At 40.1% G+C, this 15173-nt stretch overlaps 1 protein-coding gene across 1 annotated transcript; it reads left to right on the top strand.

The window, feature by feature from the left end:
• Positions 1-1502: 1502 nt before the first annotated feature.
• LOC308386197 (uncharacterized protein) lies at positions 1503-11141 on the top strand. The gene is made up of 5 exons (XM_080865560.1): positions 1503-1520; positions 4640-4693; positions 4792-4818; positions 7230-7826; positions 9964-11141. Exons 2-5 carry the CDS (start codon positions 4676-4678, stop codon positions 10432-10434), a joined length of 1113 nt encoding a protein of 370 aa, XP_080721686.1. The 5' UTR covers positions 1503-1520; positions 4640-4675; the 3' UTR covers positions 10435-11141.
• Positions 11142-15173: the final 4032 nt, after the last annotated feature.

Genomic DNA, 15173 nt, shown 5'->3' with positions numbered 1-15173 from the left:
CCACTGAGGAGAGTAGTAATTTTTGTTTGATAATCCAATGTGTTACGAACAACAGTTGTCTTTTTCTCAGGGATGTGACTGCTTTCTCTTCTTGTATTATAAGGTTTGATGTAGGAACTTTTGCACTGGAGACAGTGGCTGAGACTTTGGTCCTGATTTGTTCTGATTTAGGTTGTGGTAATTTATTAATCTTTATGGTGGTTTCCCTGGCTGTGATGAGCTCCACTATGGGCAGCAGTTGTGGAAATGTGGCAAAATCGAGTCTTTTGGCTGGCATAGTGTAAGCTCCTTAAATTACCACAATCTGGATGCCTGAGAACCTTCACAGAGACTGATAGGTTTGTAGCTTGAACCTATTCGCTGGAATGTTGAAGGCAATATAATTACACAGCAAGCAAGACACGAAGTAGGCAAAGTTCTTCTTGTTACTCATGCATAAGGGAGACCTCATTAACATATGACGTCTACATACAAACAAAGAGGTGTGTGTGTTGTTGTGATATTTTGATACTACGGTTAGCATTTACAGGATATTGTTTTGTAGTAATATTATACAGGAGAACTGTTACTCAATAAGGCCCATTTACTAGTTGTTTTTCTTTCTCTGTGACCCAAGAATTAATGTGTAAGACTCACAGGCTGGTACCCCAAGGTCGAAAATACCACAGAGACGAGACCACTTCCTTACTCCCATCCTCCCTTCCTTATCCTTTAGAAAAGAGCTTGTTAAAGGCCAGGTGGTTCGTTTCAGAATTCACTAATGAAAGAACTCTGTATTCTATGTCTAGGAGTGTATTTTGCTGGGATGATCATAAATTGTAGCTGAACTGATAAACTACACAAAGGATACTTCTTTGCTCACAAGGCAGGAAGACGTTTCCTTATTTGGTCTGTACCGGTTTGAACTGAGAACCTGCTGACACACGAACCTTTTTCCTCTATATAAGCTGTTGTATGATAAATAAACCTTTGAGTCGATTTAGGAAGGCAACCTGAAGCAGTCTGTGTTTCCTTGTTCTCCCAAGCTGCTCCCGACGTCGTAACTAACCCAGCTGAGCGGCATACCTGAGTGTTACTTTGAATAATTAGGAATCTTATAAGGAAAGGACAAAACTCTGCTTATCGGTGCTCACGCCTTGGAGGGAAACCGGGACGGAGATTTTCTCTTCGATTAGAGGGGTTATTGCTTGACATATACTGGCTTGTTGTTTTTCAGCTGTGCGTGATGAGGTGTAAAGTCAATATAAGGTAGGTTAGATCTATGTGTCGACATGGTTTAGTTATGTCGTAACCTATGTCTGAGTTATGTGACAAAACCACTGTTTGACCTTCACTTGTGTGAGCAGTTATCATGTTGTTGAACAGTGTGAGAGAAACAAAAGTGTGGCTTGTTGTATTTGTACACGTTTTTTTTTTTTTTTTGGCACAGTGTGTGACATAGAGTACCGGACAAAAAGGATGTTGAGTTCATTCTCTGCTGAGGCGTCCAGCTGACACAGAGGCTGTTCCTTCTCCATCAGGTCGGTACATAGGGCAGAGAAAACATAAGCTGTTATCAGTGTCAGCAAACATTTCACCCTTTGTGTTAAATTAAATACACAAATTCATTTTTGCTCTGGGTGTCTGCGGCTGCTGGAAAACTGAGCTAAATTTGCACCTCTAGCTTGTCCAACAGTGCATAAAGCGTTTTATGAATACTAGGATAGATTCATCAGGCTTCTGTTTACACATAGTTGCTGCATTTAAGTCAATTTTGTCTCTGGACATTGTTAGCAGGAATTTCTTTAGATTCTTAAAGAAATCGGTGATTTTGTCATTATTTACCCACAAAAACTCTGCAGTTGTGGATGCTTTATCATGCTTTGGATCTAATTCACCTATCTCTCTTATGAGTTGTGACTCGGTTACTCCAGGAATGCATTGACACAATATGTACCTGTAATCCGGACCACCCAAATGGTGATATCTGGTACTTCTCTGTAGTGCAGAGACAAAGGCTGTAGGATTTTTAAGAGGATCGGGAAGCTCTTTAATAGTTGTCACTAATTCTGAGATTTTAGGGGGCTGAATACAACATTGATCTCCTATTATCATAAAGGGGTAAGCGTCATTGACGTCACTAGATTTTGGTTCTGTTTGTTTATTACCGCGAGTGTTGGCGTAAGGACCTTTGTCATTCTGGCTTTGTTTTTCCTTTTTTCCTTTTAGATAAGTCTTTATTAAAGTTCGGGTAACAGGTATTTCTTTAGCTACCTCTAAACCTCTAGCTACGATATCGTGGCGTTTCATGTGGGTGTCTATCGTGGACACTGCCTGATGCAAAAGTTTTTCTTCATAGTCGTCTAAATTTTTTCTCATAAGTTCCTCACATTCTTCTTTCAAAAGTTTTTCTCTTTTTCTATGTTCTGCTAATTCTTCCTCGCGGCGTATATATTGTTTTTCCTGATCCTGTTTACAGAGGTGGCTAAGATCCGTTGCATATGATTCAGGTTTTTCGTCGCTTTCTTTTGAGCTGGTTGGATCAGAATGCTGACATTGTTTACGTGCAGCTGCTACAGCGACTATTAATTCGGTCTCATCGTAAGGGTGTGGGGCTGTAGGCTGAACGGCTGAACATGCAAGACTAGCTTTTCCTGCGGTAGATTTATTTTCTATGCCAGAGCCTGCACTAGTTTTATTTGATGTTAAAGCATCTACACCTGGTTCCGGTCCCTTTTTCCATAGTGGTAACATTTGATGTATCACGTCGCGGCATTCTATCATATATTTTCTACAGGACTTTTTAAGCAGACTACTTTTCTTATCGCAAATGGTATTCAACATTTCTACTGACCTGGTTTCTGGCGATAATCGTTCGGGATAGGGCTCCGAAAAGAAATTAGAATGCATTGTACTTACAGTTCTTAAGTTGTAGACAAAATCAGTCACATAAGCACTTCCACACGTTCTGGATACGTAATCATGGAAGTCTTCACCGACTCGCGGACGTGGGTTGCACGTGACCGGAAGTGGGAGGCGTACTGAGCCGTTATTTTTATATTTTATTTTTTTTGGTTTTACAGTTAATTTCGATTTTTTTCTCGGACCTGTCTGTGGTCTTTGAATTATTCTGACCCATGTTCAGTGATTTCCAGAGGGGTTTACACGCTTTGAAGGATTTATGTTAGTATTTTGCTGAGGCACAGCTGAGGTTACTTTAAATTTATTGCTAGCAATTTTTGTTTGGGTGAGCAACTTCTCACTTAACGAGCAACTTCTCGCAATACAACAGGCAACTTCCTGTGTCTTTCTGCTTTTAATTTACTTTATTCGGGGACTAAGGAAGTCGTCAGTGTATCTCTCTGGATCACTAAGTGAAACTTCGTCAGCATATCCTGTTTTATGGGTCGATCACTGAGAGAGATATAATACGGTCTTTATATAAATATGAAAGACGCATATTTACCTTCGTCAGCAATCCCACTTCTTGACACCAAATCGAAGAGAAAATCTCCGTCCCGGTTTCCCTCCAAGGCGTGAGCACCGATAAGCAGAGTTTTGTCCTTTCCTTATAAGATTCCTAATTATTCAAAGTAACACTCAGGTATGCCGCTCAGCTGGGTTAGTTACGACGTCGGGAGCAGCTTGGGAGAACAAGGAAACACAGACTGCTTCAGGTTGCCTTCCCAAATCGACTCAAAGGTTTATTTATCATACAACAGCTTATATAGAGGAAAAAGGTTCGTGTGTCAGCAGGTTCTCAGTTCAAACCGGTACAGACCAAATAAGGAAACGTCTTCCTGCCTTGTGAGCAAAGAAGTATCCTTTGTGTAGTTTATCAGTTCAGCTACAATTTATGATCATCCCAGCAAAATACACTCCTAGACATAGAATACAGAGTTCTTTCATTAGTGAATTCTGAAACGAACCACCTGGCCTTTAACAAGCTCTTTTCTAAAGGATAAGGAAGGGAGGATGGGAGTAAGGAAGTGGTCTCGTCTCTGTGGTATTTTCGACCTTGGGGTACCAGCCTGTGAGTCTTACACATTAATTCTTGGGTCACAGAGAAAGAGAAAAACAACTAGTAAATGGGCCTTATTGAGTAACAGTTCTCCTGTATAATATTACTACAAAACAATATCCTGTAAATGCTAACCGTAGTATCAAAATATCACAACGTGTGTGTGTGTGTGTGTGTGTGTGTGTGTGTGTGTCAGGAAGAGGGTAGTCTCCCCCTCACCCTAGATGGTTCACCCTAGATAACACGGTGAGGAAGTCCAGCAGTTCATCTAAACAAAAAGCACTTAGACTAGAACAGACGTAGCTACGTTAATCCTACCGTAAAACAATAAGACAAGGTACGACCTCTCTCGTGCTCTCTAATGCACACAAAGTTTGCAGACTATCAAGGATCAAGCCTCTACCAATCTACAACTAATTATAAAACTCTAAGCATATATAAGTAGATGTTTCTAAGCATAAATGACAATCAACAATACAAAACCTAACAGAGACGTTATTTTTAGAATCCAGACGAGGATTTTACAAACTGTATGTGTGCATGAGAGATGTATAGAAAGAATATACATGTATTTTATCCCTGACAAAAAAATATATATATATAAATAAAAAAATATATACGTCGTTTTGTGTGTTTCAGCCATTTGGACTCAGCTCAGCCACTTCAGAGGAAACAATGACTTCAACTCAAAAGGTGAGGAAAAATATCTCAGTTACACTGTTATTGAAACTGTGTGCACAGCTGGATGTTAACAGCAGCTTTATCTTTTCCATCCTTGTTTGAATTCATAGGGAAGGGATTTGGTGTGTGGTAAACAGGTAAATGAACTTTTTTTTTTTTTTTTTAATTATTTGAATATATATGAGCGTTTGTGTATAAATACACACACGATACACATATGCTTTCAATTGTGTAATTTAAGTGATCTAGGTAGCTCTGTTTTGGAAGGTCAGTTAACGCTAGAAATGTGTTTTGGAGTTTGTACGTGCCTTGTCTCTAGGGGCCACCACATATATAAATAAAACCACTGTAGTAATTCTTTTTTTTTTCTTTTTTTGCACAATTTTATATTTTTGTTAATAATAAATTAATTAAACCATCAAACAACCTGAAGAGCAGGTTGGGAGCCGAAAGAGCCGTCTCTTTTTAGTGAGCCGAGCCGGAAATCCCATCACTACTAGCAAACACGCTTTGCCTTTGATTGAAAAAAAGGAAAAGCACTCCTTCCCTATTGGTGGGAAAATATACCATTTCAACCAATCAAAAAATTATATGGCAACATGTGGCATCTGGTTGTTTGGGAAGAGGGGGAAGTTTTAGGAATGACCAGTGAATGAGAGAGAGAGTTTTGATACGTGAGAGATTTGTGACGTTTTACCGTATTTGGAGTCTCAAGTTAGTGTGTCATCTTGTGTAGTTAGTGTGTAGTGTAGTCGTTGTTTTCTTTTGTGTGTCAATTATCAGTGTTGGGTGTAATGCGTTACTAAGTAATGCGTTACTGTAATTAAATTACTTTTCCACTGAAAAAGTAGAGTAACTAATTACTGTTAAATGTACTTTCGTTACATTGTAAAATAATTAAACTCGCTGAATATCATTATTTAATTTCAGTAATTTGTTTTCTAAACGTAGAAGTAAACTCAATCGCTGTAGTGCAGCTGCACGTCATTTCGCGCCAGTTTGCTGCACAGTCGTATTCTAAAGCAGAAGATGTCGGACTCGGCTGAAGCGAGTGGCTGTTTTATGAAATGGACATATTCCCGTCTCTTCACTTTTCTGAAACAAGCAGACCAGAACATTACAGTGAAATGTAAGCTATGTCCTGGGGAGAAAAAACTATCGGCTGCTGTTAATAGCACGAGTAATCTACTGAAGCGCCTGACACGAGAGCATAGACGAACACTTCTGGGTGATTCTTGTTCGTCATCCATGGATAACACCGCGGCAACTCCTGCTAAGCAGGCAAAACCTGATTTTACTTCAGCAGCACAGAAAGCGTCTGAAGGTGAGCTTAAAAAGATGATTGCAGGCTACATTGTGGAAGAGATGCTACCTCTGCGTACTGTACAGTCTCCGTCTTTAAAAAACTTTATTTATTGTTTAAAGAGTTTAATTTCTATTGTTTGCCCACTCAAGGTTTATAGGGATTTTAAGAAGTATTTAGTTAAATTATTTATTTAGTAATTAAGTTACTTTTCTGACACAGTAATTAGATAAGTATTTTAAATACAATATTGACTAAGTAATTAGTAATTAATGACTTTTTTTAAAGTAACTTGTATATGAATATTTCATACTTTAAGGCTGCCTGTTTATTTGGGGACATGAACAAAATACATTGGACTTGTACATAATAACATCACAGATGATAAATTAAAAAGATTTTAAGTAAATGCTTGTGCATTCTTCAAGTCTTGTTGAATATGTTGAATTGAACTATGTGATCTATTTAACGCCTCTCCCAGTCAGTGCCTGTGTGACTGTACATGATGTTATTAGCACAAACGCTTTAAAGGTGATCATTTAGGACTTTAGCAATAATACAGACAGCAATGTAGCTAGCAATAAAACTGTTTTATTGGAAATGAACTTAAAAAAAAAACACACATCCATCCATCCATTCGCTTCCGCTTATACTTTTTCAGGGTCGCGGGGGGCGCTGGAGCCTATCCCAGCTGTCATAGGGCGAGAAACAAACATCTGTCTCCTATTTTTTTTTTTTTTTTTTTTTTTTTTTGTCACACAGGAAAGAAGCATCATTATCCACTGATAAGACTTATTTCTTTCTTTTATTTTTTCTGTTTTTTCAACAGAAGAATATCTCTAACAAGTTGGTTTATTCACATTTTCACATCTTTAGTTGTAAGTGAAATGTGCATTTTGAGTTTATACACTATGTATATAAGGCGACCGTTCCTTTTGCAGTATTTTTGTGTGGTGCGTTTTTCTATGTCTTAACAAAGGGGTTACAAAGGTGTTTAAGTTCACCTAGGATGATTTTTTTTTTTATATTCCCACATGGTCTTACTGAGGTGATGAGAATTAAAATTCGCATTCTTTTTTTTTGGGGGGGGTAGGGGGTGCTGGAAAAGCTTGAAAAGGGACCTTGAAAGTGCTTAAAGTGCTTGAATTTGACACTGAAAACGGCATATAAACCCTGAATGGAGTTTCAGTTTGTTCCACGACTGTATTTCACACACTGCTTCTGTTTGTATCTCTGTCACTGCAGGACCAACATGGAGCCAGAAGTCAGCGCTCTCAGGAGGACGACAAACCTCACAGAAGAAAGAGAGAGAAAAAACACAACTGTGAGTTGTGTGGAAAATCTTTTACCCGGGCTGAACGCCTAAAAACACACCAAGTCATCCACAGTGGAGTTAAACCTTACAGCTGTGAATTGTGTGGAAAGTCTTTTACCCAGGATGGAAGCTTAAAATCACACCAAGTCATCCACAGTGGAGTTAAAGCGTACAGCTGTGATCACTGTGGTAAAGCCTTTGCTCACAGTAGGTACTTACGAATTCATCAAGTTGTTCACTCTGGAATCAAGCCATACGGTTGTGACATTTGTGGAAAAACCTTCACCCAGTCAGGGCACCGAAATGTTCACCGGCGCATTCACACCAAAAATGATGTTTACTGCTGTGATCAGTGTGGAAAAGTCTTTGTGAACTCAAAAGATTTAGAGAGCCACATGTTTACCCACACTGAGGAGAGACCTTACAAATGTGACCTGTGTGAGAAGGCTTTTAAAGAGCCACGTTCGCTGAAAAAACACCAAAAAATTCACACCAGAAAGAGACTCTACAAGTGCAGTTACTGTGAGGTATGTATTTATATTTTTACAGTTGCAGTTATTTTGAAGTATTAAATGAATGTAGTTTAATTTTCAAAAGTGAAGTGAAATTTATTTTGGTCAACAACAACACAGGTTATTGTCTTGATGCATTCTCAATCATCCAGGAAGGTAAATCTCCAAAAAGTTGATTCTGTCCATCTGGACGTAGCGTTTTGTGGGACAAACGTTTCGTCACTCGTCTTCAGTCTCAGCTGACTGCAGGTTTCCCCAATCTTATAAACAGCACATTTGCATAATGACTGAAACCAGCCCACTGAAGGAACAATGGGCTGGGAGGTCAGTTCCTTAATCTTAATTATGCAAATTCTCATCACCATTGATCAACAACCACTGACCAAAACCCGCTGATCAAAGACCACTGATCAATGGCCATGAGTACCATTCACAGAGAGTTGGGGAATGGCTGCAATCACAGCATTGCAAGATGGCGAAAGATGTACCAAAGAATGCATTGAGTAAATGTGTTTATCCCAGCTGGACTTTTGTCAAAGCTGGAAAAGCACCTAAAGAAAGCTCCAGCTGATCCAGGAGAGAAGGACAACCGCTGCCTAAGCGAAAACCTGTAGTGATCCCATATGTGTCAGGAGTATCGGAGCAGTTGAGACACATTTTTTTTCTAAACACCGGGTCTCTGTGGCTTTTAAACCCCAAAACACGCTGCACAAAAAATTGGTCCGCTCCAAGGATTGGGTCCCCCGACACAAACAGAGTAACATAGTGTACGCTGTTAAGTGCCAGGAGGACTGCCAGGATTTATACATCGGGGAAACCAAACAACCTCTGGTCTATTTACACCTACAGGCCAGTGGACACTCTTTCAAGGATGAGGATGTACACATCTTGGACAGGGAGGAACGCTGGTTTGAGGGTGGAGTCAAGGAGGCCATTTACGTGAAAAGGGAAAGATCATTTCTGAATCAAAGAGGGGGCCTAAGGGTACATCTGTCACCATCTTACAATGCTGTGATTGCAGCCATTCCCCAACTCTCTGTGAATGGTACTCATGGCCATTGATCAGTGGTCTTTGATCAGTGGTTGTTGATCAATGGTCATGAGACTTTGCATAATTAAGATTAAGGAACTGACCTCCCAGCCCATTTGTTCCTCAGTGGGCTGTTTTCAGTCATTATGCAAATGTATGTTTATAAGATTGGGGAAACCTGCAGTCAGCTGAGACTGAAGAAGTCATTTGGATGAGTGATGAAACGTTTCTTGGGAGAAACATTATGTCCAGATGAACAGAATCAACTATTGGAGAACACAGATTATCGTTTTACATAAAAGTAGTCAATCATACAGTAACTGAAATGTCCATTCAAGTATTCAATTTCACTCCCAAAACTGACACACATCTATACGTAACATTGGTTCTCACTTTAGGTATTTCAAACTTATAAGACCCCCTCAAATCATATTTTCCATCTCTTAGTTTAAACATACTTAAAATACAAATTGGAACATTCTTTTTCATCACTAGATACATTATTTCTAAAGTTTTAGAATGTATAATGTCCATGAATTTTAACATAGATGATCCTACAAAAACTGGTTGGTGGACTCCTTAAATCCAACTTTATTTATTATTCCAATAGCTCGTTTTTGCAATTTAAAAAGTGTGTAAGTGTGTGTGTGTGTGTGTGTGTGTGTGCGCGCGTGTGTCCAAATTTCTGCACAATAGGTCATATAAGGCAAACAAAGGGAAGTATACAATGGTTCAAAGCTAAATAAGACATGAAAACTTCATGTACAGAATATTCAGTCAAATCTGACACAAATCTATTGAAACTCCTGATGATGGAAAAAGTAACGTTTTAAAAGCTCCTCCCCTTTCTATCTAACATTCACACTCCAATGGATAAATCGGAGAGCAGCTTGGGGTTAGTATCTTGCAGCATCCAGAGTAGAGCATCTAGGTGTTTAACCATTCCCATTAGGTAGATTACTTACAAATGAAGAGTCTATTTTGTCCAGTAAGCTGAGCGTTATAATGTAAACAGTAAAATGTATTGGATGTGGGCAGAGATGCTCTTTATTTCAGGCGATGTTCAGGATAAAAATGTTGAAGGAATTCGCTGACTTACACTGTCTTTGTGTCTTTGTTTAGAAGCAGAGCGACACAGATGGATCCAGTTCTCGACCCTGTCATCACTGTGGTGGTGGGAAAAACTTTCACTGTGACCTTTGTGGAAAAATGTTCAGTAATCAATGGAGCCTAACAATACATCAACGTAGACACACTGGAGACAAAATGAACTACTGCAAAGAATGTGGGAGAGGCTTCCCCACACCGAGTCAATTAAAAAACCATGAAGTCATTCACAGTGGGGTCAGAAAGCACGTCTGTGACCAGTGCGGGTCATCCTTCACCACTCCAGGTGACCTTAAAGTGCATAAACGAGTCCACACCGGAGAGAAACCATACAAGTGCAGACACTGTGACAGAAGCTTCTCGCAATCATCTGGTCGTAGCAAACATGAACAAACACACTGGAAGAGAATTTCAGCTGTGACCAGTATGACAAGAGCTTCAGGAATCTCAGTTCAAATTCCAAATACAAACGATCCCACGCTGTAAATAAACTGTTTCACTGTTACCAATGTGCAAAATCATTCACTTCATTATCTGCTCTGTGCAAACATCAGCGTGATCATGCAGGACTGAAATCGCTGGATCACAATGAATCTGAAGAGACAGAAAGATCCTCTCCTGGTTTCAGGGTCAGACTTAAACACCTTGAGATCAGGCTCCACAGAGTTCAGCTGGAGTCTCCTGTAAAGAGTGCAGCTGATGTCACACTTGGATCTGATGCGGTAGCTCTGATTTCTGGGCCTGCAGTGTATATAATCCTGAATGTTTCATCCAGGAAGCTGGAATAGAATAGAATCCCTTTATTGTTGTTATACAGATGTACAATAACATACAGAGCATCTCCTACTCGGTACAAACATGTAAGCAGGGGCTTACAGTTGCTGCAGTACTATATACCCATTGGACAGTGTTTGCAGAAAACCAAATATATTAAAAAATATCCAAATATAGAATTGGTGGTTCAAAAGTTACAATTTGGATTATTGAAAAGTACTTGTTTATAGAGGGAATAATGACCATTTTAAAGATTTTGAAACCTGTCGTTGCCTAGTTTCTCTTTAGTGTCTTTACGCTATCCTTGAAGTCCACATGTTATTGAATGTATTTTGATTCACATGTTCTGCAGCTGTTTTCTTGTTGATTTGAAGTTTGTGTTATGAAATCCTGATACACTTAGAGTTCATCAAATATAACTAATGCTTTGTCTAGTGTTTTCTTAAACAGTTTGATGTGAAAAATGTGTAGTTTGAGCCATGATTTCAGGTTCAGATCAACTGTTTTCAGTGGCAGAGGTGGAGGTTTATCAGAGGAGACTTGGCTGTTCTCCGATCACACTGAACAGGGTTCCTGCAGCTTATTATAAACTGAAATTCTCTTCAAGGAAAATAAGGTCATAAAATTTTATCTCAAAACCTTGCTGTAGGTATGAAGTTTGCAAAGGGTGTGTTTAAGATGCTAAACGGATGAGTTTTCCTTCCAAACTGCAAACAAGCTGTGCTTTCTAACAACCAAAGTGAGATTAATCAGACTACTTTCATAATCCATAAGGACATTATTATGTACAGAAGGGTAAATTGAGCTTAAGAGTTTTTAGTGTCATGAAAATGACTCTCCTTTTACCTGACTGTAATCACTATGGTAAGCAGGGATGCACCAATACTGGTATCTGGTATCGGCCTCAACACCACATTTTCTAAAGTACTCGTTACAAGTCCCCCGATAACGGGGACCGATACACCGGTCTGAGAAATGTCTATGTTTGAGCGGCAGGTAAGGGGTTAATCACAGGTGCCGAGTTCCCACGCGCTGGAACAGCACGTATTACATGCTCCAGTCCCTCATTGAGCAAAAGCGAGTGGTGGGCGTGTATGTGTCCGAGCATGAACTCCCTGGCTGTATCCCAATTTAGGGACCATCAGAGACCCTTGTCTAGTAGAGTGCAGTCCTAGGAACAACTAAGATACTACGCAGGACATTCAAGGGGCGAGAGGGAATATTTTAAATATTTGATATGTACCATGTCTGCTTGAGCAGAAGTGTGGTGAATGGTTGCTTGTCAATGTTGGTTCTCTTTCACTCTAGCTGTGGCTGTCCTCCAGATTTTTGAGCCTCTCTTTGCCTCTGTTTGCACCCACAAACTTCCATTAGTCAACTAAAATGTGCTTCATATTTTGTCTGTCACAAGTTTCTTGCTCTGATATTCAAATCATTGGTAATTGTTAGAAAAACAGTAGCTTGGTGTACATGTACTGAATGTGATTCTAACTGCTTTGGATAACATATAATAATGATGGAAAATAAGCATTTGGTCAATAACAAAAGTTAATCTCAATACTTTGTTATATACACTTTGTTTTCACAAGCCCAACAATAACACTTCTCACTATTGCCAATATTAACAAAACTAAAAAGGGTAGGCCAAGTTATATATATTAAGAAAAAGAAAATAAATAATGATGCTGTAGTGTTCATTTGACTTTGGGACCTGAAGTGGAGTTTGTACCCGGAAACGGCTAATGACATCAGACTTCTAAGACCAGATTCCAAGTTCACCATCAGGATCGCTCAGCGTCGACATCATGAGAACTAATTATAATGAAGGCCGTTACATTTAGAAACATCATCGTGTCTTAAACATAAAAATATAATGCTACTTTAGCTTGTGTCACATATTCAGTGAAATTAAATAACTTAAGCCATCACGTACAATGGTTTGCAATAACATGTTTATCAAAATGGGTGGTGTATTTGGGATCATTGTCATGCTATAAAACCCAGCCACCTTTTATGATCAATATCCTTGCTGATGGAAGGAGGTTTTTCACTCAAAATCTGACAATAATTAATGAAAATTGTAAATAATTAATGAAAATTGTAAATAATTAATTAAACAAATACTTTTGACACATTTAATTATTTATTTCACATTTTAATTAATTATTGAGACATTTCAATACTTATTTAATAGTGTATTTAATTAATTCATTTTGGCACACTTGACTCTTCATGTCTTACCATGAATTTATTTTATCTGTCAACCTCACCCATCAAACCCAGGGGGCGGGGTTAACACTAATCAAGTCAAAACCATTGCTTTAGCCTGGTGGCCGTTGTTTTTAGAAGGCGTTACTGGATATCAACAACCGGCATGTGGAAACTAAGAGAACTGAACTTTGAAAAACCCAGTTTGTGTGTCACCAAATACCATTGTAATATTTTTTTAGCTGAGAATGTAGCGGTTTAATCTTCATGTGTCTGGTCGGTTTGTCAAGATACAGCCTCTTTGCAAAAGTGCTTTGATGATTTCGGAGATGTCTGCCCAGCCCAGTCTTACGGCAAAGCGTGCGAGAGACCCGCTCGCCTCAAAGCGCAGGCCCCGGTACTCAGCTGCCATAACCCCCGCAGTACACTGACTTCATTTACTGAGGTTATATTTATCAGGTTTTTATTTCATAATGTTCATATGTGTCATAAATGTTTAAGTCGCCAGTTCTGAATCATAACTAACATTAAAAACATGTTTAGGAGGAGAGAGAGCAAAAAAATCAGATTATTTCGGGGCGATCGTGGCTCAAGAGTTGGGAATTCGCCTTGGCCTTCGCCCGACTCCGACAGTCTCGGTCGTTGTGTCCTTGGGCGAGACACTTCACCTGTTGCCTACTGGTGGTGGTCAGAGGGCCCGGTGGCGCCAGTGTCGGGCAGCCTCGCCTCTGTCAGTGCACCCCAGGGTGGCTGTGGCTACAATGTAGCTGCTATCACCAGTGTGTGAATGGGTGGATGACTGGACGTGTAAAGCACTTTGGGGTCCTTTGGGACTAGTAAAGCGCTATACATATACAGGCCCTTTAACATCTGATCTTTGGGTTTTTGTTGAATACTCAGCCTGACCTGTGTATAAGATAAGATAAGATAAGATAAGATAAGATAAGATAACCTTTATTAGTCCCACACGTGGGAAATTTGTTTTGTCACAGCAGGAAGTGGACAGTGCAAAAGTTACGACGCAAAAATTAGAATACAATAAGAATAAATACAGTACACAGCTGTACAGAATAGAATAAAATAATATACTATATACAGTAGAATAAAATAGAATAAAAATATACAATAAGATAAAAATAGAATACGAATGCTATATACAACTGAGTAAAAATACAACGATGCCAGAAAAGATTATTGCACTTAGTGTTATTGCACATGTGTGGATGTGTGTGTTTGTTCAGTTAAAGTCTTTGTTGTGGAGTCTGACAGCAGTGGGGAGGAAAGACCTGCGAAATCTCTCCGTCCCACACCGTGGGTGCCGCAGTCTCCCACTGAAGGAGCTGCTCAGTGCTGTCACAGTCTGCTGCATGGGGTGGGAGACGTTGTCCAACAGGGATGACAGCTTAGCCGCCATTCTCCTGTCACTCACCACCTCCACTGGGTCCAGAGGGCATCCTAGAACAGAGCTGGCCCTTCGGATCACCCTGTTCAGTCTCTTCCTGTCCCCAGCAGAGATGCTGCCGCCCCAGCAGACCACACCATAAAAGATAGCAGAAGCCACCACAGAGTCATAGAAGGTCTTCAGGAGTGGGCCCTCCACCCCAAACGACCTGAGTCTCCGCAGCAGGTACAGCCTGCTCTGCCCTTTCCTGTAGAGGGCGTCTGAGTTATGAGTCCAGTCCAGTCTGTTGTTCAGATGAACACCAAGGTACCTGTAGCTGTCCACAGCCTCAATGTCCATACCCTGGATGTTCAGTGGTTGCAGTGGAGAATGCTTGTGCCTGCGGAAGTCTACCACCAGCTCCTTGGTTTTACTGGCGTTGATCTGGAGGTAGTTCAGCTGGCACCAGTCCACAAAGTCTTGAGTCAGTCCTCTGTACTCCTTGTCGTCCCCATCAGTGATGAGGCCGACTATTGCAGAGTCATCAGAGAACTTCTGCAGGAAGCACTGGGTGGAATTGTGGGAGAAGTCTGCAGTGTAGATGGTGAAGAGGAACGGAGCCAGAACCGTTCCCTGTGGGGCCCCCGTACTGCAGACGACCCTGTCCGACACACAGTCGGACCCTGTCCGACACACCGAAACACAAACTGTATTAAAAGAAATAACGTTGGTGTTTCCATCATGTAGTAACTGCTGGCTTTAACTGTACAAAGGTTGTTCGACAGTATGAAACACATACAGACTTCATGATGTTCGGCTAATATTTTTATTGTGAATATTAATCATGAGGGTAAACGGCCCT

The sequence above is a fragment of the Rhamphochromis sp. 'chilingali' genome (assembly GCF_963969265.1).
Source record: "Rhamphochromis sp. 'chilingali' genome assembly, chromosome: 18".
Lineage (NCBI taxonomy): Eukaryota > Metazoa > Chordata > Actinopteri > Cichliformes > Cichlidae > Rhamphochromis > Rhamphochromis sp. 'chilingali'.
This window is presented reverse-complemented; position numbering and strand designations above follow the sequence as displayed.

Bases quoted from the DNA above. Each gene is read 5' to 3' on its own strand.
- LOC308386197 (XM_080865560.1), top strand. The intron at 4,819-7,229 runs GTAAATGAACTT...CTGTCACTGCAG, and splicing joins ATTTGGTGTGTGGTAAACAG to GACCAACATGGAGCCAGAAG. The intron at 7,827-9,963 runs GTATGTATTTAT...GTCTTTGTTTAG, and splicing joins ACAAGTGCAGTTACTGTGAG to AAGCAGAGCGACACAGATGG.